Raw genomic sequence first — 24,362 nt, forward strand, 5'->3', positions numbered from 1 at the left:
AACCACAGAAAAGTAATTTCAAGGAAAGGAAGAAAAGTTTGTGAAGCTTTTACAAACAATCCAGAGTCAGTAATGAGACTGCAGAAAACATCAGTGAACATGATGCTAATATTACACCTGCGAGCAAAACAGAAAAACAGTCGGAGCTAAATTTAACCTGATAGAGAGAGACTGGAGGCTTCAAACTTGCATGACAAGGTAAATCAGACAATCCTTTGCTTCTCCAAATATTTGCAGCTACGCTTAAATCTATTTCTGTTCTGAGTCAGCAAGAACAGAGAGGGCATCAAAATGAAGCTGGATTTCAAGCTGAAAGTCTGAGTCTTTGGTTGCTCAACACCATCCCGTGACATCTTCATAACGCGGAGGAAACATCGCTACGTTTTGTTTGTCACCGGTGTCAAAGAAAAGCTCAGTGCAGAAATACTTTATGACTTCAGAGACGTGGCCTAGTATGACGCGACTGACATATTTTTTTCATGTTCCTTTTCCCGCATTTAAAAACCTCCTCAGTCACACCTAATCCAAATTCATTACTCCTTCCTGTCCTCGAAAAAAAGGAAAAGCTTTGCATTACAAATCAGTTCAAAACACAATCTCTTTCACTGCTTTAGTCCTGTTCCACATGCTTGATTGTGGACAAAGCTGAAGTTTTCATTGTCCTAAATCTTGCGTATGGCTACAGAGGGTTAACATTCCAGGTAGATGGCTTCCTTGAATTCCCAATTTGACTTCAAAGGCCATCTTGAAGGTAACCATAGTTACAGTCGGATCTGTGCAGTTGTTTTGACGTGTGTGCTCTGATAACCTGCTGTCAGGTCTGATTTGATGCCCAGCAAGCTATGTTGGACTACAACAGAGGATGTGGAAGAACAGTCAAAGAGACTTGCAAGCTTGTAGGACCTACAAAAAAAAAAAAAAATGCTGGAGATTACGGACCCCAACTGGGAGCCTGTGAGGAGACTACAACAAAAGGTATAAAAGGGGAAAAACGTTTTCTTTTTCTTGTCGTAAGCATTAGAACAGCAGGGAACCTAAACTTATTATCCAAACAGGAACAAAAATAAATAAATAATATAAAAAGAGAGCTCTCATGGCTTTTGGTCTAATAAAAAAAAAAAAAAAAAAAAGAATACATTTAAGCTACCGTATTTTCCTGACTATTGAGCGCACCTCACTCTAATCCCCTCCTACAAATTACAAAAAAACAAAAAACAAAAAACACAAAACAAAACAAAACAAAAAAAAACCTGGAAACGTACATATTAAGCCTTAATAAATCAGCTATTAAGGACGCAGTCCTCCATCTCCAACGCTGAACCATGGATTCGTTCACGCCAGGTAGCGGCTACCGATCTGTACTGTCAGATCGATAACCTTCAAATTAAAAGCTGCATCATATGAACTTCTTCGTGTTGTTTCCATGATGAGGGGGAACGAGTTTGAAAACATTTCTCCGTCGTGCCTGCTGCTAGCATGCGCTTGTTCTAAATTAAAATTAGCACTTTCTTCTTTGATTTCCAATTTTGACTTCCAATGATTCACTTTCTGCTAAAGCGCCCCCTGGTGGTTGACGAAAAATCCACAGAAAAACCGCACCGGGCTGTAAGCCGCATGGTTCAAAACGTGGGGAAAAAGTAGCGGCTGAAAAATACGGTATTAAAGGGCAGACATATCACAATACCTAATAAACACTTTCACATTTTAGAAAATATGGAAAGTAGAGTTTGTCTTTTTCGTTTGTCATTGGAAGCTGCTCTTGTAAAATCAGAGAAATGACACAGGTGGCAAAAACAGGAACAAATTTGTACATGCTTCACGAGAACTCAAGAGCAGAACCCATGGGATGTTCACTTTGGTCAGTAGGGTGCACTGATCGAAATTTTCTGCCCAATCTTTAAAAAGTGTCAGAAATAGCTTCTTAATAGCTTAAAATGTACATAAACATTTTAAGCTCGATATATAGAGAAATTTTATAACTGCTGAATGTAACATGGTTAGTTGATTGTGCTATAAAATGGCACTATGTGAGATATAACGCACAGAAAGTCGATTTTACATAATAACCCCCTATAAAAACAACAGATTTTGACCAAAGTTCTTGGCGGATAACATACAGAAATAGCTGCACTTAAATAAAACATATCCTTTACACAAATAAGAAGCAAACCTGAAGAATTATGTTAGCTACATTATTTGGAGAGATTGAAATGCCTGTAATATGCAAAAGGCATGAAACCTCTACTCCTTTTACATTTTCTGTTTTTATGAATATCTGGGTACAAGGGGGAAAAAACAATAAGGGGGAAAAAAAGCTTGTATGAAAGATTCAGGTCAGAACTGTTAAAACATTTTTAAGGTACAAAGGGCCCTAAAATAATAAGAACCCACTGGGACCTCAGCAATCCTTACCTTGCTGATGTGAAACTCGAGGCGCCTCATGTACCTCTCAATGCTTTTGATTTGCTGCAGGAAGACACAGAAAGCCAGCTTCACTACAACAACAATGCGGCAGCGCATGGCATTTTGATGCAAAAACGTCTCTGTGTTTTTCAACGCAACCTCCATTGGCTTACCTTGTCGAGATCATACAGCACTCCCTGGAGAATAACAACACAGAAAGTTAGGAAAAGTAATAAAATATAAATGTTTATGTTGCTTAAACCTAATATTTGCATGCGCAGTGTTAAACCACATTGACGTGTTCTCATGCATCTCACCAGGCGAGAGTTCCTCTTCATGTCTTTCATCAGAGATGTGAGTTTATCCAGCTCCGTCTGATGAACTTCAAGATATTCACTGAGCAGCAGGTAAAGAAAACGTTTGATAAAAATCTTCACGGATCACTCAAAGGAAATAGCAAATCTCTTAAACATTTATGAGATCAGTCTAAACTCGCTCCCAGGTGGGAATGTTAACGACGATGACTGGATGAACACGAGAGTGTGAGTTACTCACTCCAAGCCTTGTTTGAGAGCCGTGTAGACCTCCTCCAGTCGTTTGGGCTGCGGCTCCCTGGAGCTGCTGCTGCCTTTTTGGCCAGATAGGTGGGGCTTCTTGGGCTTCGACTGAGGCTTCTTCGGCACCGCGGAGTTCCCAATGAACGAGTTACAGCTGCAGATGCAGAAAGACGGATGAGAATTTTATATTCCACCGGGTCAATGACTTTGACAAACTCCAAACCAGAACTGGTGTGAATAGTGTCGAGAAAAGGCATTCGGATTAGACACTTGCATATTTCTTACCATTTACTGAGGATAACCTGAGTAAATACAACAAAAACAGTTTACAAATGATGGTTTCACTTAGTCAGAGAAATGATCCAAACATGGCTTTACCTACGTGAAAAAAAAAAAAAAACAACAGCAAACTTTAATGCTGGTTGTGCCACCCTTGGCGTCAACAGTTGTCATGTAGTGTTTGTGGTGGCTGGCCGCGAGTCTTTTACATCTCTATAAAAGGTAATTGGTCCACTTTTCTTGGAAGAATTGTTTTAATCCAGCCACACTGGAGGGTTTAAAGCATGAACAGTCTATTTATAGTCGTGCCACAGCGTCTCAATCCAGTTCAAACTCTGCAGGGCCCCTTTCGGTGCACTTCAGAGAAAGACATGCAGGTATGGCCTTGGATCATGGCTGCCACGAGCTGATGGCCGGACAGTCTTCATGGTAGAGGTGTCAGAGTTCAAAACTTTTTGTCTCATCAGTCCAGTCATCATTAAGATGTTCTTTTGTCTCATGTGAATTGGGTCTTGACGTGGAGATTTGATTATCTCTTTTATTGGTCAGTACTGGTTTTCACCTTAAAACTCTCCCAACAAGCATTTTTTGCAGAGTCTCTTTCCTTCTTTTTGAATTTGAACTCTGACCTTAACCTTTAGAGATGCCTGTCCTGCTTTAGATATTGTTCTCGGTTCCTTTTGACCTCCTGGATGTTGTGGTGGGGCATTATTTGATCCAGTTTGGCAGGTGGGACCCATAAGGAGAAGGTTCCTCATTTCCTTTCCATACTGATGAAAACTTTGTTTCTCATCTTTTCTTGTATTTTATTTTATTTTTTTTTAATGGATTTTAATATGCCTGGGAGTGGCTGTGGAAATTAAACTAATTTTTACCAAACATTTGAAAAGTTATCATAAGTTAATGATTTAAAGAGGTTGACAGTTAGTTTTCGTCATATATCAAGGGGTTTTTTTAATCAATAAATGATATAATCATTCCAAACATATTCTGTATTACATTTGATGATCTCCATCTGGTACTAAAATCTGTTTGGTAATCTGAAACTTTTTCCTTTTTGCAGAAAAAGAATACGTAACACTGCGACTCTCTTGTTAAACACGTTAACAAATCACATCTTCACCTAAGGAGCCCGGACCACCTCCCAGGAAGCGTGTGTGAAACGGCACGTATGTGTGCCTATCTGGGAAATCATGCGGACACGGCCTAGCTGAGCCCCCGCTACTTTTAACTGACCTCAGAAAGGCCGTCGTTTATCTTGCTCCAGAGCAAAGTTACAAAATGGAGCCAATAAAGCTCAGAGCAATCTGTGAGACTCGACTGTTCATCCGTCTCCTCCCCGGCGGCGGCTCACAAAGAAACCAACAACTGATTCAAAAAGAAGAGGAAGACAACACATCTGGTACAGCTAAGCACAAGTTGGGTGTTGAAGGAAATGAAAAAAATAGTCATTTAAATTATATCATTACAAATTACTGGGATACTTGTGAATTTATTTAAGGAATTAGATATTTATATTTTTTTTAAAAAGTATAATAAGAGCATTTAGACCCATTCTATTTCTACATAAAATCTCCTGACATTTAAAGTAGTTTATGGTGACATCCAATAAGGTTTCCATGGCCCACAGCATTACAAATCTCCTGCCACACTAAACAGCAGGCATTTCTCCACGCATCTTCTGTATCTTCATCTGCTGTAATAAAATTGACCCACTTGCAGCTCAGCCTTGTTCCCACTTGAGCAACGCCCATTGTTCAATGCAACGTGATAATCAAGTATTTCAAATTAAAGAAAGTTCCACATCCTTCCATCTTTTGTGTCATTTTGTTTTTTTAGCAAATCTTGTGATTTAATCCATCGCGCCGCTTTTAAAAATAGCCAATTCAGGTTCATTTAAAAATAATAACAATAATAACAAAACAGTCAAACAATTCTGTTATTTAATAAAGTGGAAACGTCATTCCACAGTTTTGTTTGATGTTTTTTATAGTTCCAAAAGTTCCCATAACAAAAACAAAAAAAAAACACTGTAGACTGAACTCAATCTCCTTTTACCCCAAATTATTTTTGCGTTAATAAGGAGCGCGTGTTTAGAGACCAAAGAGCTGCCACACTTTTTTTTTTGTTCTCCCAACAATTCTTTTTACGTCACTCTCATTTTTGCCCCATTCGTGGTTTTTAAAAGCATCTCAGATTTAGCAAGCTGCATTCTTTCCTTCGACCAAACGATCGTCTTAGGGACACGAAAGCAACCGATTCCAGAGCCGGGCGAGTTGAAACGTGCGAGTGGAAGTTCACATGGCGCTGCCACAAATGTAGGGCAACACTGAATCAAACTGCTGTTTAGCCTTGGGGTCAGATGAGCTGCAGTGCAAAAATGCTTCTTGACGGAGACACGCTCAGGAGCACGCATATGCACACATGCCACAATTTCTATGCCAACTAATACATTTGATTTTGCGCCCCTGCACAAAAAGTGCAACGTCTGTAGGATGCAAGCATGCATGAATGCCTGCGAAGCGTGATCACGTATCACGCATGAGAAGTCCGTTAGCAGCAACAGAGCCACTCGTACAGACTGTGACGCGCAGCAGCGGCATCAGAGGCCGTATCTCTGCAGCCTTCCACGTCCCTCGTTATCAGAGTGTAACTCGTCTGTCGCTGCAAGTCGCCCACACACTTGAGTCATTCCAACAAATACCATACCATTCACTGTCTGAGCAGAGAGAAAAGAGAGCAGGGGCATTTCTAAATGGGTTCTCTCAGCAGGACCAGGACAGCTGAAGACAAGTAAGCACCGAAAAAGAAGATTGTTAAAGAGAAATCCGGGATGGAAGTGTGAATGTGCTTTATCTCTAGAAGGAGGAGTCAAAAACATCATCCTTAAAAGCCTATTGATGTGAAAACTGTAGCAACCCTGTGGGTCGCTTGAATGTTTTGCAAAGATGTCAGGAACGAACAAAAATGAGACTTTTCCAGTCTCATATTTGGAAGGAAGGATGGACAAATACAACTTTAATGCAACTGGATAGGGGACGTAATATTTTTTCAGATACCACTTTTTTTTTTAAGTCCTTCACTGTAATTATACGACCTTTTAAACTTTTCCGGAACAAATAAAAAGCTCCGGGACATTTTGAGCCTAATTTCAGGAAACTTAAAGAGTTTCCTGTAAAACTGTAGTTAATATATCATCACCTTCCTAAAATAATGACAATGTCATTTTTTTCCCCCGAAAGTAAATTTAGCAAAAAAAACAACAACAACAAAAAAAAAAAAACAAAGTCACAACCTATTTTTTTTTCCAGAAAATGATTTAAGAAAAAGAATCACTTTGTGGAAATATTTTTAAACCATTATTTTAGGAAGGTGACAACATGAGAGCAGTTTAGTTTGAGAGACATATTCTGAAATAAGCATCATTTTTAGAGAAGCATCTTCCTGAGGTGTGGTTTTCTTCCTTTTTTTTAATGATCTCATCTCGTTAGCTCTGTTTACAGGAAATGTTTTAGGATGAACATGTGACCATTGATTAAACTTCAAGCTTCAGGCTGAAGAGAAGCATCAGTGAAAGTCTGTCGTGTTTGTTTTTCCACCATGTTCCACGCTGTCCAGACAGTCGGTGATCTGTCATGGTCAGTGCTGCAAAACTCTAAAAGCCTTTAACACACAAAAAACTGACAGCAGCAAAAGCCCTCTTAACATCTCCAAACATCTGTTTCCAAGCTACAAAAAATAAAAACAGCATATTAACTTGGCCTTAATGTCCACTTCTGTGAAGTAGCAGCTTGAATTGTCTTTGCATTTAAATCAGGATCACAAACCCAAAGTAATAATATTTCCCCATTTGAAAAGCATTAATGACAGAAGCAGCTCTGCGACTTCTCAACGCAGCGATCATTCAGAAGTGATGTCAGCGCAGCGAAATGACTGTTTTATACAGATTACTGACACTTCTCGTCTTCTCCCACTGTGGCAGCCGTCTCCCTTGGCAGGTTTGATGCTATTCTTGAGCGCTATTCTTCTCCTCTAATGAGCCTTGGTGATGCACTTAGACACAGAATTGCAAACAGACTTGTGCCCTTAGATTTACCCCCTTTTTGCATCTGCACACGTTACAAGGCTTAAGAAACACGCAGCAAGCTGAAAATACCATGAGTGGGAGCAGTACGTCAGGTTTGGCTGGGGTAAACCAGTAATTAGTAGTCCAGGAAGTACATCCTTGAAAAACAGCACTTTAAGTTGTTTGTAAGACAGTTAGAATTATTGATATTAGTAGTAAAGCCAGGAGTTTTCCTCGCAATACACACAATATTTAAAAAATGCAGCATGCAGGAAAACCTTGCGACTCCAAAAATCATTTTAAACATTCACTTATAGCATTTCTTGTTCTAATCTTTTTAATTAACAATTAATAAAATCTTACACTTTGGTAAAGTAGCAATAATCATCATCAGTCGTGCTAAAAAATAAGGTTTTCTCTGCTGTCCATGATTATCTTGGCTATATTTATGTTTGCATGCATATTTAAAACAGCTAAAGTTGACCAAACACGTAATTACCTTTTAAACATAATGGGCAAAAATAACATCAACAAAATTTTAGACGGCAACCTTTAGAGTCACATAGAACTACACAGCATATGTATTTTTCTATTAGTTTTAACGTGTTCAAAACTGCAATCAGAAATGACTTGGTGACAATATTTCTATCTTAAGGTTAAAATAGTTTAATTGTCATATATTTAAAATCTGAATGCATTATCATTCCCTGTTCTATCTAATATAGAGTTTAGTAAAGAAGAGGCTAATGCTCAAAGGCAGATTAAAATAATAAGAACCTATTTAAATTAGGTTTGTGTCCAAAAAGAGATATTTTCTGAGCAAAAAAAAAAAAAAAAAGAAATACAATTAAATGGATGTAAATCTAACACTGCAAATGTATCTAAACTAGCTAACCCCTGACATACATGCATATTAGTTTATTTCAATTTTTTATTTTTTATTTTAAATGCTCATATGGTGGGTTTTCGTGGGTGTTTACTTACCGAGAGCGCCGCTCCTGCAACGTGCTGAATCCAGCGAACGACTGGCTCCGTATGATCCCGTTGGGCCCTCCAGGGGAGTGGGTGCCGGCCGCCATGATCTCCGGGACGCGCGAAGACACTCCTGCGGCAGACAAAGACACGGAGTTTAAAAAGAAATCCAGACTTTTCCAGAATCAACTTTCCTGTCAAGTATGAAATGCCAATTTTGAATTTTATGGCGATATTTGTAGGCTGACAGGCTTCAAAAACCAAAAAAACTTGTAAGGATGGAAGGATACAAGGGATGGAGAGAGGAAAGGAAGGACACAGGGCAGGAAGCAGGACGCAAAGAAAGAAGGACAAGTCTGGCTGGAAATGCAAACATTTCTCCTCCCTTCTTATTTGATTCCATACTTTCCCCGACCTGGAAAATAGTGAAACGGTATTCTGTGCTTTTCCATATTTGTCCAGACTAAGGAGGAATCCTGAAGATAACCAGAGTGAAGTGAGCATTGTGCAGCGCAGCACCGGATCAGGTGCCGTCGGTGATGCTCTCCATGTGGACGAGCAGCATTCAGCGCCTGTCCCAACACGCCTCGGCCTTCTTTAGATCTCCGTCACCACGTTGATGCAAACAAACGTCAGCTGTTACTGTTGCGCCCCAGGCAGGTTTCACAGCCTAAAACCTCCAGTTGCTTTTCATCAGCTGTGCAGGTAGTTTATATCTGAGCTAAAAGACAATATGCAGCTCACCAGACCGACATTTGTTCACAAAGTATTTCTAAAGACATTTTTTCCTTTGGTTTGACAGTCCAATCATCTCTGCAAAAAGATTATCTAATCAGTACCTTTTTGGAGTTGAAGCACCTTTTATCACTGTGTCTATATTTACCAGCAGCAGATTTCAATTCTTTTCCTTTCTTTTTCCGTAAGGGAGAAGAAAGCAGCGTGACTGACGTGGGCTCTCGGAGAGCGAGCTGAAAATAGACGGCGAAGCATCCAAATATAGCCGTCAGATAATGATGTGGCAAAGATCAGGTGCCCAGAGAGACTATGGGTCTGCTGAGACAACCAGATCACAGCTTCAGCTGGAGAGAAATGACGTTTAACGTCTAAACTGTTGCGCAGGTGGATGTTGTAAAATCCAGATGAAGTCCAGAATGGGAGCAGGTCAACTTCTCTGGTTTGCTATGGGCACAAAAACAACTCCAAGAAACAGAAACAATGACGACTGCAGAGCCTTTCAAGAGTGTTCACACCCCTCGAGTATTTTTATGTTGTGTTATTTCACACCACTATCTTGTCCTGAAACTTTTAGATGCATCCCTGCTCCAACGAGCCGAGACAAAATGCAGCCATGTTCTTATGCATGTTTGCATCTCTAATTGCACAGCAATTTTGTTGTAACATAATGAAATCTAAACATATTCTGTGCATACTTTTCCTAGAAGCTGACATTTTACAGTCTTTATTTAAAACTTAAACATCAGCAGAGCCATAAGAGCAGCTTCAGATGGTTCTTCTGCTTCTGAGGAAGTAAAGCAAGACCAAAGCTGTCACATGTTTGAAACCGTGCCCCAAGATAGCCTGGTTCAATGACAGCAATATTTCAGTTCAAACGTAACGACAAGGCACTTTGCTTTGGAAAGAGGAAGCACATGACTACCAGACCGTGGCGAGATAATCTGCAAAACGATCATTATAACTGTGCTACGAGGGGGTTTATTTAAGTTCATGACGTAAATTAGAGCAGTTCGAATGTTTAGATTTATTGAGACTGAAAAAAAACCCCACTTAAATCTTCAGAGAGAAAACTAAGCAAGTCACAAAGTGAGAGTAAATCTAACCACCAAATAATACGTAATGATTCCAGTGTCGATGGGGTGAGAGCTGCAAACATTTTGCGTGAGTCATTTCAGTCCAGAGCTGGGAGATAAGAGTCGCAGAGAGAGAGAGAGAGCAAGAGAAAGAGAGAAATTCATCAAATCTGATTAGACCCTACAACCATACCAAAGAATCCTGAGTCAGCTCTTTGTCCTGACACAGACTACATAAATCATCCCAGAGTTTCCAGTTAAACAACTTTGCAAACATGGAGGCACAGGAAAAATACTGGATTTTTTTTTTTCAGGCTGGTTGTATCACCCCAGCCTGAAAAAACAAACCCTGCTTTCTCCTGCTTCTCTTTATGTCCCAGACAAGACAGACAAGAGCCATGTGGGGGGAAGGTTAGGCCTGCGTTATCATGCAAATGCAAGCAAACACACACACACACACACACACACACACACACACACACTATTGGCACACCATCCTATTGGCACTATAACTGATTGAGCCGTCCACCTGATATCGTCACATTGAGTCTGAGCGCCAGACAGAGTGAAACACAAAGACTGGACACCAAAGAAACACGAGCCGATTTGAAGTTGTAGGACAAAAAGCTAACAATGGCCAATAATAGCAGCAGGATCTCCTGAAACACAGAGGACCTCAGCGGCCGTGACGCTTCAGTTCAACCGTTGTGAACCAATGACTGTAGGAAGAGTTTTACCCAATAGTGGATTTTATTCAGTTTGGCAGACAAATAATTTGATATTTTTAGTCACAAGGTTTGGGATAAACCATTATCACGGTACCGTTGTGCAAAATTTAATATCAATCACATCCTGTTTTGTTAGGGATTAATTAAAAACTACACTTTGCACATCAATATCATATTCAAAGGACTTTTAGTAAAGTATCTTCCCCCTTTCAGATTTTCTGCTTTTGCAATTTCATTCAAATGATTTCAATTAATGAGGAAACCAATGACAAAAAGTAACATCTCTTGTGTAGAAATCTTGACCTCTTCTTCTTCGTAGAAATTCAGTCTCAGTGAATGAGGCGACTATTTAAGACATGGTGGATTTAAAACCAGACCACTCCAAACCTCGATTCTTTTGCCCTTTTAAGGCATTAAAAGCTGGACTTGCTGTTCTGATTTGGACCATTGTCCTACAGGAAACCCATATTTTCTTGAGTTCAATGGTCACAAACATTCTTCAGGACTTTTTGCTTGATTGTATAATTCAAGGTTCCAACAAGGGTCCAAAAGCTGAAACAATAAGACGACCCATGACACTTAACACTACCACAATGTTTCTACGTCAGTGAGATGTTCTTTTTTTTTTTTTTAAGTCAGATAATACTTGTCAAAAGTTCCACTTTAGTGTCTGCAGTCCACAAAATATTCAACCAAAAGTCTTGGTGAATATCGTGGTTTATTTACAAATGTTTTTCAACTTTGATCTCTCTAATGGACGCCATTTTTGATTCTTGTTAAAACATAAACACCGACCTTAACTCGGGTCCACAGTGCTTTAGATGTTGTGCTACGAGCTCTGGGTAATTTGGTAGGCTGGTCAGGAAGATTCACTCCTGTTCCAGGTTTTTAAGCTGAACCCAAAGCTGACTTACCAAAAGTTAGCCATTAATTTTTTTCACATAAGGCCAGGTTAGCTTGGATAGCTTTATGTATTTATTTATTTATTTTTTTTTTTTTTATGAACTGACACGTTCAAGTGTGATGAAAAAGCAAAAACTGCAGAAATCTGTAAAGGGGGCAAATACTTTTCCACAAACTGTTTAACCCCTAATATTGCAATAACACCAGGCCCAAACCACCATTTGGGCCCATTTCAGTGTTTTTCTGCGCTCTGCGTTTATTTCCCTGACTTTCTGACTCAGTACAGTCTAAAATAAGAGCAGCGAGTGGGAAATGATAGCTCATCTTGTTACCTAATGCTCTCTGGCTAACAGCAGAACATGATGGACACTCTTCAGAACACTCTCCTTGTTTCCTTTCCATTTCCTGTGTTTATAGGAAGCAAAAGAAGGAAAGGTGGTATTTTATAAATACTGATTTTCCCAAATGGTACGCGCGATGTGTTTGAGTTTCTTATTTTTTGGGGAGGATATATATACATATATATGTATAAAAAAAGCAATGCTTCCTCACACACCTTACACTTGAGGAAGATTTGTTTTTTTCCACAGGAAAAACCTGCGTCTAAGTGTAAGGTGGAGGCTTTGTTTGGCCTACGTGCATTTCCAGGAACTCGCCCACTTTATAAAAAGATAATCATCTTTCCCCTCAGAAGCAGGGATAACATCTGTTCTTTAAATATGCTCACCATGTCTGTGGTTTAAGCACAATTCCCACATCTATAAAAGCAAAGGAAGTTTATACAAGTGGCAAACAAGCAGACAAAACGAATGTTTGCATCTCGGGACCAGGGAGAAATGTTTGGTATCAAGAGGCTGCAAATAAGGAACTGGTGGATTTAGTTTGTGACCAATTATACACTTTTGATCTTTTAATATTCATAATTCCCTTGTTATTATTAGTTTATTGGCAGAATATTAAAAAATTAGAGTCAGAAAACTTTTATTCAGCTCTCCTGACCGACTCCTTCACTTGATAAATCACGTGACTATACACCAAATCACCTACAAGCTTCTAAAGTTACACTTTCAAACTGTGACCAAAGGAAACGCCACATTTCTAATCAATGTTTCAGGATGAATAAAGATTTTTTGTCACTCATTACCTCATTTTGAGTCAGTAAAAACCCTTACACTTTGTTTTCATCTTTAAAAGCCAGATGGACCGTATTGGGGTTTATCAACAATGCTAAATGCAGCCGCCTTTCAACATATACATTTGCTTTTCAGGCTTTTTAAGGCTTTCTTTCTATATCTAAGCATTAAACTGATCAGTATGCTGAGGTCCATTTGGTGGGGGTCACCATATGACAAATACGTAATTAGTAAATGGGAAGAGGCGGCGGAGAGCAGGGAATCTGTTGCAGGACCAATAAGTAGTAATGTATTAGTCTTACCCTTGACCGTTACTTAGCTGTGTCAGTACTTGCGGACGCTGAGCTCAGAGGGTGACGAACATGCAGGATAAGTATATTAGAGTCAATAAAGAGCCTGCGGGTATGAGGAGATGAATGGGAAGCCATTGATCTTTTATAGAGAGTGATCAAAAAGACACCCGAATACGAAAGGAGAGCTCAGGATCAATGTGTCGAAAAAAATACTTTCATACCCGTGTTCTTAATAAATCTGTTTAATCGTTAAGCGTTTAGTATATATTTGGATTGCATGCGCTTTACATCTGGATCGGTTTTTCTTGTAAAGTGCCTTTGAATAACACCTATTACTAAGTTATGCTACATAAACGTAATTTATTTGAAGTGTTTTGATTAATTACAGAGTAGCCAGGATCGCCTTCAATCAACAACAAGCAGAGTTTTTAAATTCTGTAGACGGCTTTAAAAACGACACTCCATTCATGTTTTTTAAGAAGCATGGAGGCGACTCAGATATTAGTCCTAAATTCTCCTAGAGACAGTGTGACTCACTTCTTCCTCTTGGACTTTATTAAATTATTCTTCATCTCCTTATTTCCCTCATCACCCTGCTCAGCATCACATTGTGTCATTTCCTGACGGGTGACAGTGAGAGCAACACAGACTTTCTGCTATTATGCATCACCACAAAAACAACCGCAGACTTCAGGCTCTTCAAATAATTTGTCTGATTATTTGCACCCTAGCATGAACAGCTGTAAAATGCTTTCAGCTTTATGCACCGTTCCTGGCTTAGCAGTTAAATTCAAGCTCGGGGCTTTTTGCTCAAGTCACGTGAGGCTTGTTTAATTCTGTCACCAGAGTCGATGCATGTAGGCAACACTCCTAAAAGATGTTGAGCCACAGAGCAAAAGTTGTTTTTGTTTTCCAATCCGTTGGAGCGTTTGATATTAAAATCAAACACAGCCACAAGTTTCATTGAACGTGTTGAGATTTTAGATGGCAGAGTAGCACAAAGTGGTGGATGCTTGTGAAAAGTTACAAAAATTGCACCATATTTGTATCCACACCCCTTATTTTGATGGCCCAAAATAAAATCCATTAAATGGAGAACATCTGTTTGTATAAATCCAGCTGTTCTACGAAGACCTCAGAGATTTGTTAGCGAACATTACTAACAAAGACCAAATATCACAGCAGAAAGGTCAGGGAGGAAGTTGTGGAGATGTTTAAAGAAAAGTTAAGTTACAAAACAATATCTCAAACTTTGACCATCAGAGGTTCAATCCATCACTGGAAAATAAGAGGAAAAGCTGCAAACTGACCAGAACATGGCCATCCACCTAAACTGACAACCTGGGAAAGGAAATCATTGATCAGAGGAGCAACCAAGATGTGCACAGTAACTCTGGAAGAACTGCAGAGATGCACAGCTCGGGTGGGAGAATCTGCAGATAAAACAAGATGGGTGTGGCAACATCATGCTACGGCGTTGCTTTTCGGCAGCTGCAGCATGGAAGCTGGTCAGAGTTGATGGGATGATAAACACAGAGCAATCCTGGAAGAAGACCTGCAAAAGACCTGAGACTGGGCTGAAAGTTTCCTTCAGAGAGAAACTCTGACATGAAACAAGCTTCCAGTCTTCCGCTTTCAGAGAGATATGAATCTCATGAGTTATAGAAGAAGTTCTGCAAATTTGCAAAACAGGCAGCAGCTCAGTTTCAGTATCATTGTGTATAATCCCTGCATGTAAACAAACCCTGCTGCTCTCCTAAATGATTCCCTCTAATGATCCCATTAATCATTGTACGTTTTCCTCTGCCGCCGAACGTTCGCGCGCTAAACAAACCCTTACATTTGGCTGACAGCCCCCCACCCCTGTTCACCCTCCTCATTCAAACTCAAACAACTGCGCACAGCTCAACGCACAATTATAACTCCTGTAAAAAATTCCCACAGTGTGCATTTCAAAGTGTGAGCTGTTCCAAAACAAAACAAAAACAGCGTCAGCCCACAGCCCATGTTAACAAGAGGAGGCTAATTCTTAACGTCTGTATAAATTAAACTCACCATGGCAACAGCAGACAAAATGGGATGAAGTGAGTTACGTAAGGCATCCCTCATGAGCCAACTCCAGAGAAGTAGGACACACACACACTTGTGTTACAAGGCTGGGGTGTTTTAAGTGGCAAATATTGACTTGTGCAAAAAATAAAAAAAATATGTATATTTTTTGCAATATTCTAAAGTTTACAGATGCTCAGCTGAATCTCTACAAAGTCACAACAAGCTAATGGTAAATTATTTTCTTTCTTTTTTTTCCCCCCTCAACTTTGTGCACTTGCCATGAAATGATGTGATCGTACAAGTGAGAAAATATTAGAGATTAAAGCAGGGAGTAGATAATTAAAGGTCTTATGCAAAAGAGAAGAGGCCGAGTATGAATATGCAGCAGCAGCAGCAGCACTGGGGGAGATAATCAAGCAGTTTGCAACCGAACAAATCCGAGTGATTGAGGCGATGATACGTATCCAGGTACCACTCAAAATGAGATAATGCATTCCAGCGAAGACGGAAAAGCCGCCAGGGTACGCGCACAAGTGAAGCTATAACTAATTACATGTTTATGTGAACTGGATCTGAATAGAAGCTGAAACCGTCTACCAGCCCAGAGCCAAAATGTGCAATGCTGCCGCTGCCTCTTTCTGATTTTCATTTCCTCTGATCGGCTTCATGAAATGAAAGGTCTGCGACGCCTGGGAGAGCGCCTTGAGGTCGTTCTCACAATACCTGCACGCGCTTTGAAAAAGTATTTCCAACCTTACAAGTTTGTTTTTCTTTTTTTGTCACACTTAAAAGTTTCGAATCACAGTAATTTCGATATCAGGGAAATATAACCAACTACTTACAAAGGTAGTTTTCAAATTATGATTTCCTTTACTGAGGGGAGACAAACTATCCAAAACAACCACCTCAAAATTGACAGAGTTATTACCCCCAAGGCTAATAACAGGTTTTGCTATCCAGGCAATTAATCTTTTAGAATCGCACTGAAGGAGCTTTATCCCACACTTATTTGCAGAATTATCTTTATTTGTCCCATTGGAGGACAGAATCTTAATTAGGTTCACTTATTTAAGTCCATACTTTGACTAGGCCACTCCAAAACTACACATTCTGTTGCTCCTGCTGTGCTTTGGATCATTGTCCTGCTGCATAACTTAAATGCAATTAAGTTGAAGGTCACAAGCCGATAACTGAACGGTTTCAGATTTTTTAACCCATTTCCTGTTACCTTTAAGTGATTTCTTGATTCTACACATCAGGCAATAATGAAAACATTGTGTGGATATTGAAACTGAACCAAAGCTTTATGGTTAATTCATGACTTAAGGAGGGCAGGCATATTTTCACATATGGCAGAGTTGATAAGGATAGTTTTCCTTCTTTTATAAGGAAAAATCATCACTTGGACACATTTAAATTCTCTGCATTGCCAAGATACAGACTCAAACTCATACAGCCACAACAGTCACTCAGCTTTAATCCTCCTTTCATCACATTAACCTTCATACAGTCTTGGAGAGAACATGTTTTGAATTCAGATCGCCTGCAGGTAAAGCACATGACGCTGATAAATCTGCAGAGCATCCAGAAACACAAGCACATTTCTGCTTATGGGGAACCACCAGAGCAAAGAGACGAGAGAGGCACAATGCAAATGGGAATTGACTATCCTACAGGGCAGAAGGCTCATGATATTGATTCTTAATCAAATTTGCTCATTTAGAGCTACTTTTGCGGAGCAAAATGATTTTCAGAACAGAGAGCCTCGCTACGTTCTAGTGCCGGGGTGAAAGCATGCGTCCCTCCCGTGGACAGCGCTTTTATTCATCCTTTCTTGAAAGGTTTCTCATAAATGGCAAAAAGACAGGAAGGAAAATGCTTTAAGACGACAGTGTGGAGGGAAAAATGTGTGAAGCGAAGATGAAACACCTTTAATAATAGAGTTCAGCTTTCACAGCGAGCAAACAGCGAACATGCACCCAACTGAGAGGAAGTCAGACGAGTCCTATTCCAGTTTCTGCAACAAGCCAATGACGTAACAAAGATATAGGAAGCGCTATTCTGTTGCTGTGGGAAAACCATCAGCATATTTCTTTAGCAAGGATGTTTCAAACCAGCTGGCCAAAAAACAAAAGAGTAAAAAAATACAAAAGTTACAATAACAAGGTTCATAATGTTGGCCACTAAAAGCTTTAACTTATTATTTTCACTCGTTTGATTTTGCAAAAGAAAAATGTGGCAAAAAGCCCAATAAAATTTCTAATTTTAAGGTTCTAAAAATTTGATTAGTGAATTTCATATTTGCTTAATCCATCAAAATTAAGTTTTTCCCCCCGCCTTCGAGGAAGTAATATTAATGACTTATGCTCCAATGTCTCAGCTTAGTGCAGCTGTGAGGAAAGCAGAATTGTTTTAGTTCCAAGTCCTTTTTTTCATTAGTTAACGGTAAATTTAATTACAGCGAGAAGAATGTTTTATTTCAGATGACTGAAAAAAGAAACTAAAATAATTAGTCTTTGGTTTTTACAATACCGACTAGTTTATTTCATACTTTATGAAAAATCACCCGGTTTTGCGAAAAGACTTATACTAACCATTCATAATGCGTCACATTTGTTAAAAGGAAAAAAAAAACTCTCAGCCTCCTGGATTAATAGAAATTGTTCAAATCATATTTTTACATGAGAAATGCAAAAATGACTGAACCTCAAATCCACGTCACCACCGGTCAGACTTCAGACCGGTTGTAGATGACAACCCCCAACTTACAATCAGTGATTTTTCTTTCTGGCAAGAACTGTTACTAATGACGGAAATGAATGATGACATCAGAGCTCATAAAACACAGTTTCTAAGTGGACGACAAGACAAAGCTTGACAGATTTTATAACAAAGGACTGATTGATGAATTTGCTTCAGGTAGTAAAGATGGTAATAAAACACACACCTGTCTATACAGGATCTTAACGTTTTAAAATCCTAACGGTAGCCTGTCAAATAGCAGGTTCCTAATTTGGGGTTACACAATATTAACACGACACATAACTGCCGTTCTGCTGCTGGAAACTGTGACGATAAAGACGAGCAGCTCACCTTTTCTAGCGTTTTTTTTTTTCTTTGACAAACATTAAATAATGTGCGTCACAGCTTTAATTCAGCTGTGGGAATTAAAGGCACCTCACAGTCCCTCCAACTGGTCAAATACATAACATTAACCAAATATTCTAGACAATTACGATTCGATACATTGTGGCACACCTTTCGAATACCGAGTCCAAACCAGCATCTGTCTGCCATGTAAAAGTGACAACATGGCAGATTATGAGTCTATGAACTCCAGCCACTGAAATCTGATCTTCCTCTAGCTATCAGTGTGTAAAATGCGTCGCCTTGGTTAAAGAGGTGTTGTAAACCCAACCCAGTGACGGTAACGAGTTCCCACAAAGCTCTGAACATTGATTTGAACGGCATTTACGTCCTTCCTACAATAAACACGTTTTACACCGAGAATTGATTTTGTTCAATAATTCAGCTAAGGAGGAAATTAAACGAGGTGTGTGTTGTTTTAAAAGTGGCGTTGCAGAATCTGAATGACAGGAGTGATGAGATGTAAACGCGTCTGTTTGTGTCTGATTTTAGACCAGAACCTTCTAAAACATGATCGAGTGTAAAGTTTCTACAACAAACTGAAAATCAGGCGTTTTGCTTTGGCTGACTTTTAAACAAGGTGTTGTGATATGAATAAAAAAAGTGATTTTAATGACATAAACTAATGACTCCAGCTTACTTTTTTTCTTTTTTACAGTGAGTATCTTCTTGGACCAGAAATAATCCTAGAATCCTGACCCAGATAGCCCGCTCTGATCTCTGGTTCCTCCCTGGCGATCCTAAACAAGCAGAGCTTTATCACGTCAACGCTGAAAACAGGCCGGACCGAATTAAAAAACAAGAGGAATCATCTGACTGTCGCTTTACTTAAACACAAACCGGGGAGCCGAATGTGCTGCGGTGGGAATGTCGTAAAAACAATCTTCCTTCTGTGAGCGTCTGCACGTCCGAGGAGAAATCAGCTCCATCACATGAAGTCTGAGATAAAATCAAATTTTCTAAAAATGAAGGGGGCGTGGGGGGAGGGAGGAAAGAGCGTGCTGGCAGCGTCCTGATTTAACCCCGCTTCATCTCCTCATCACCTCTGTCGCATATTCTCACATTCTCCTCTGCAGTCATCGCCTAACAAAAGCCAAATCGTATTCCTCGCCACTCCAGAGACGTTTCCAGCAGTTCAAAGGCCTCTGAAGCTCCTCCTGTCCCCGTCGGGAGCGTAAGAGTGGTCAGACTTCCTCTCTTGTCATCGAGATGTGATTATAGTCACTCTGTTCTAATTATAGGTCATCTGGATCCTCGTGGGGCAGAGAGAGGGAAAAAAAAAAATTAGGGTCGGGATACAGAGTGGCATTTAAATGGACAGATGACCGGATTAAGTCAGGCGTGCCTGGACTGAAGTTACATTCAGGCAGCTGTCGTTGACATTTCAGAGGCAGAGAGCAGCGTGTAATGCCTTTTGAGAACTGTAACCCGTACCATCATCAAGGCCGTCTACCCAATAAGAGATTTCTCTTTAAATCACATTCCTGCTTTAGCAGCAACAGAGGAAGGTTTGGGTTACATGGATACGTGAATATAATTTTTTTTTTTCTACTAACACAAATTAAAAGCTGAAACAAATGATGCAATGTCCGGATATCTTTGCAAACAAAAAACTAACTAAGACGGAAGCAGTCGCTTTTGCTTCCCCGCCCCCAAGCCTGCAAAGTATTCACAGATTACATAAAACTAAATTGTGTATGAAGATGACATTTCAGGCAATTTGTGTTTGTAACATTTTAGAAGTCGACTTATAGTTTGGTCAAGATTTATAAGCAAATGTTGCTTCTGTTTCTTTAAATTATATATATATGTATATAAACTTATCTTTACTTAATATCTAAACAACATGTGATGCTGCAATAACTTTGTTTCATTGTATCTGAACATTAATTTTCCCTTATCTACAGCGATCCCGTTATTAATTTACTGAATTTGTCAGTAAATCGTCCGGTAAGCATGAGAACCAGCTCGCTGAGCCGTTTTGCTCGGTTCGTTTTATGTTTTATGTGACGGATGGAAAAATGACCACCTATGCTGCAGCGCCGGAATGCAGGCGCCACGCAAACAGGCCTGCGCCGGTTGTTTCGGCTTCATTTGTGATTTTTAGAGGTAAAAGATAACATTCTCCTCGCTGGCAGCAGCTACTGTGATCGCGGCGGCTTTCACAGCAAACTGAGCATGAAGTGAAAGCCAAAAAAAAAAAAAATCCATAAATGGATGGTTTGAAAATGACGTCGTGCTTCTGATTTTATGTTTTCGTAGCTTTTAAACAACAAAACGAGGCACAGCTACGAAAACCCTACTGATCAATTTGAGCATTTCTGATGTTTCTCGGTCAAACGTACCAACCCGCAAGCTCACGCTCTCCAGTTATATTTATTTCATAGGAGTGATGCACAGCCCAGCAGCAGCATCATCACTCTGGGTGTAATTTCCAAACTGGTCATGGTGGATTAATGTTCTGCTCATTCCTCCTGTAGCCTTGACGAAGCCATTACCATAATCCTAACTGCACAACAACAATTTACAAAGCTTCTGAATGCCGAAAAGAAGAAAATAAATAAAATAAAATCGCGATAAAACTAAAAACCATCTCTCCCTAGCAGAGAAATCCACTGGAGGATACAGCTGCGCCCCTCTGCATCAACTCCAGTTTCACTGTTACATGTTTCAGCTGGAGACCATTAGGCGGCTCGGAGCAAAGACTCAGCAGGGAGAAGAGCCATGAAATATGTCTTGAAGCTCTTCTAATACAGCCACTTATGAAGCACTAGAAATTAAACATTTAACAACTAAAGTACACTTGAGAGTGAGGGGCCTGAGAAGCGTCTGATACCAGCAGAGGAAGCATTTTTCTGTTTTTTTTTATTTTTTTTTTATGTGAAGCTAAATATTAAAAAAAAGAAAAGAACTTACACTGGAGGGAGGAAACTGAGTCAGTGAATAGTGATAAAGATAAAAAATGTAAAAGGTTTTCCATGCTATATCATTACCATCTGTCTCTCCACACATCTGCTCACCCTACGAGACAAACCCACTGTTCAGATGAAAACCGGAGACAAGACGACTGAAACGAATGAAATCTTTGTCAAACGGGACCTACTTTATCTCTCTTCTAATCACGTCATTCCGTTGCCTCAATTTAAAATCCAGATACGTTATATTTTAACTGTTGATCATCTTGCAAAAGTAGCCATACGGCTTAAACCGTTTCCACATTTTGTCCCTTTTAACAATCACAAACTTCAGTGTATTTCATTTGGATTGTGTGCAATCGAGCAACATAACAGCACCATGAAGTTTTCTAAAGTTTTTACAGATTAAAAATCTGAAAAATATGTTCACTTTACTTTGATACCCCCCAAATAAAACCCAGAAAGACTCCTGATTAGTAATTTAATCTCAGCTGTTCTGTAAAAGTTTAAGAACAGAAACATTGTGGAGACATTATTAAAAACATTGGATTAGGGAGAAATTTAAAGTGGATTATACCGAGCTGTTAACATCTCAGAGCTGTGAGATCCATAATCTGAACATGGAAAGAGTTTCACACAACTGGACACCGATCAACACGCCCAAACTGACAGGTTAGACAAGGAGATTGTAATCAGCCAAGAGGCCTATAGTAACGTTGGAGGAGCTGCAGAGAACCATAGCTCAGGTGGGAAAATCTGATGACAAAACATTATGATACACTCCACAATTTTGGCCTTTATGGAAGAATGAAATCAAAAGCATTTTTGAAAGAAATATGCTGTAAGACATATAGAGTGAATTACTGCAAATATATTATTCCTGTGAAAAAAACATCCCATGATGTGGGATTATTTTCTTCAGCAAAAGCAGAAAATCTGGTCAAATTTGATGAAAAGGTGCATTAAGTGAAATACAGAGGCAACAAAAACCTTGAAACTGAGGTTCACCTTCCAGCAGGACATCAACCATTAAAACACATTTTTTTATGCAACATTTTAAGAGTGCAGAAATAAAGACATTTATTCTGAAGGTATTTCCAACGCCTTCAGAAATATCCTTATTGGTTTCAAAGCTCGTTTAGTAGTGGCGCTCTTATCAGCATCTTTAGATAATGACGATTTTGTTGAGAAACCCAAACTTTAAAGCTACTATAATAACAGCAGGAATGGCCATTCTAACCCCACCCTACTATTGCACAATGCCATGAAAACACATCCGTCATCCAGGACGCTCGTGCACTTTATTTTACACGAGCGTCACGATGGCAGGAGGCTGGAGCCGAGAGAGAAAAGTTGACGGCTCATGTCCGACTTATTGCCAGCAACCATGGGGAAAGCCATCCAGACGGCTGCAGCTGGATGTGTCACCAATCTGCCGCCCTGCCACCAAAAACAAAGCAGCAGACATAAAGAGATCATGACACACAGATGGGGACCAACAGCGAATCCTCTATCTGCTGGACTCTGCAGAGACAGAGCACCACATACCAAAACAGATTATGAGCTTATGACCCCGAAACGCTTATGGCAGCCATAACGCAGCCGCTACTCCCTGGCAGTACGTCAAACATCGCAGCTCACTCATGATATCAAGTTCATCTGTGTGGCACAGTCGGAGCTGATGATTAAGGGGAAAGCGTTTTCACATTTGTGCGCAAACAAGGAATGTCGTGCCGATCTGCTCGGAGACAGCGAGAGGAAGGGTGAGGATAGGTTCAAACTCTCCCTTCCATAAATTCTTCGCCTGTATCTATGGAGGAGTTTGGAGACAGGGCGGGGAGGGGAAGGCAGGGAGGAAAACAGATGGGAAGGGAATAGAGAAAGATCCAGGGAGAGGGATGGAGAGTGAGAATTGTGGAGTGGGACAGAAAAGTAAAGCGAGAAAGATGGAAAACCCACGAGAGAAATGAGCAAGTGCTCGTAGCAGTAGATGTCCCTCAGAAACTCTCATTCGCCCGCTAGCACGTTAACTCTACTGTTCATCATTCCTCATAAAGCACTGCTTCTTACTTATTCAACACCCACAAATCCAAGCAAACGGATGGTTTCTGTGTTTATTGTGTATAAGTGCAATGACTTGGATGTGATGTCACTGGAAGCACAAAATGCATACTTTCTTCTTTTTTCTTATTTGCAGCTTGGAGAGCGGGCTCTGCTTAATCAGCACTAGTCCAAAAGGCTGCAGAGCCTCCAAGAAAGTCTCCTTTATCTGCAGCTTTTCAATACATCTACGGTAAGGAAAGTTCATCCAGGTTGCAACATTCATAAAACAGGAAGTAGCGAAATTGAAAAAATAAATGAATAAAAAATGCTACAAAAACAAAACATTGCATAACAGCACAAAAACACAAAACTTAGTCACATAAAGAGGAAGGAATGTGGATATTTTAAGCTTTAATAAACAGAAACATTTTCAGTAATTTAGAGAAGCACACATGGACTGAACTACATTTTCTAACAATCATATAGAATAATATTGACTATTTCATTGTGGGTGGACAAAAAAAACAAACTATCTTGGATCTAACTAAGGATAATGACTGCACAATTTTGTCAGCCAGTTTCGGTAAAATCAGCGTTTAGGTTTCCATTCCCAGACACAACAACCTGTGTGGCCACAATCACCGTTCTCCTTTCCCGTCCTGCCGACCGGCCCCAGAGAATACCGTCGCCCACATCCACAAATCATTCCTTCCAGCTTCCTCAGTCCCAATCGTCCGTCCACTCCCAAACTCTACCCTTCCCTCCACATACCGACAACGGTAACAGCCAAACAGCCTTCTTGACACCAGAAACTCCCAAACTGAGGGAGAATCACCTCCTACACCCTGTGAGGATGCAGTGATAGCAGGACTGGACCTGTCAGGTCAGGATGATAAGACCCTGCAGTCGCACCAGAGGCCAGATAACCTCTGACTCAAAGCAGAAACTCACCTTATGTGACCTGATGGGACGTTTGTCTCCGTCCGATCTGCATATGATCAACGAGCACAGGAAGTTTTTTTTTTGTGAAATCCTTGTGCAACAATTTGAAAGACTGTTGCTA

At 40.0% G+C, this 24,362-nt stretch overlaps 1 protein-coding gene across 5 annotated transcripts in view; it reads right to left on the reverse strand.

Moving 5' to 3' along the window:
* Window positions 1-2,328: 2,328 nt before the first annotated feature.
* LOC103135138 (protein FAM65B-like) overlaps window positions 2,329-24,362 on the reverse strand; it is a 61,106-nt gene continuing 39,072 nt past the window's right edge. For 4 of the 5 annotated variants that reach the window (XM_016669314.1, XM_016669312.1, XM_016669311.1 and 1 more), the window contains exons 2-6: window positions 8,290-8,410; window positions 2,959-3,114; window positions 2,721-2,799; window positions 2,577-2,600; window positions 2,329-2,466 (exon numbers count right to left, since the gene is read on the reverse strand). In XM_016669314.1, the coding sequence (XP_016524800.1) occupies window positions 2,344-2,466; window positions 2,577-2,600; window positions 2,721-2,799; window positions 2,959-3,114; window positions 8,290-8,410 (503 nt within the window). In that variant the 3' untranslated portion in view covers window positions 2,329-2,343. Of the gene's footprint in view, window positions 2,467-2,576; window positions 2,601-2,720; window positions 2,800-2,958; window positions 3,115-8,289; window positions 8,411-8,692; window positions 8,826-24,362 lie in introns of those variants that run through there. The other variant, XM_016669313.1, reaches the window with a different exon arrangement.

Source organism: Poecilia formosa, unplaced genomic scaffold (genome assembly GCF_000485575.1).
Source record: "Poecilia formosa unplaced genomic scaffold, Poecilia_formosa-5.1.2 Scaffold21, whole genome shotgun sequence".
NCBI classification, from domain to species: Eukaryota; Metazoa; Chordata; class Actinopteri; order Cyprinodontiformes; family Poeciliidae; genus Poecilia; species Poecilia formosa.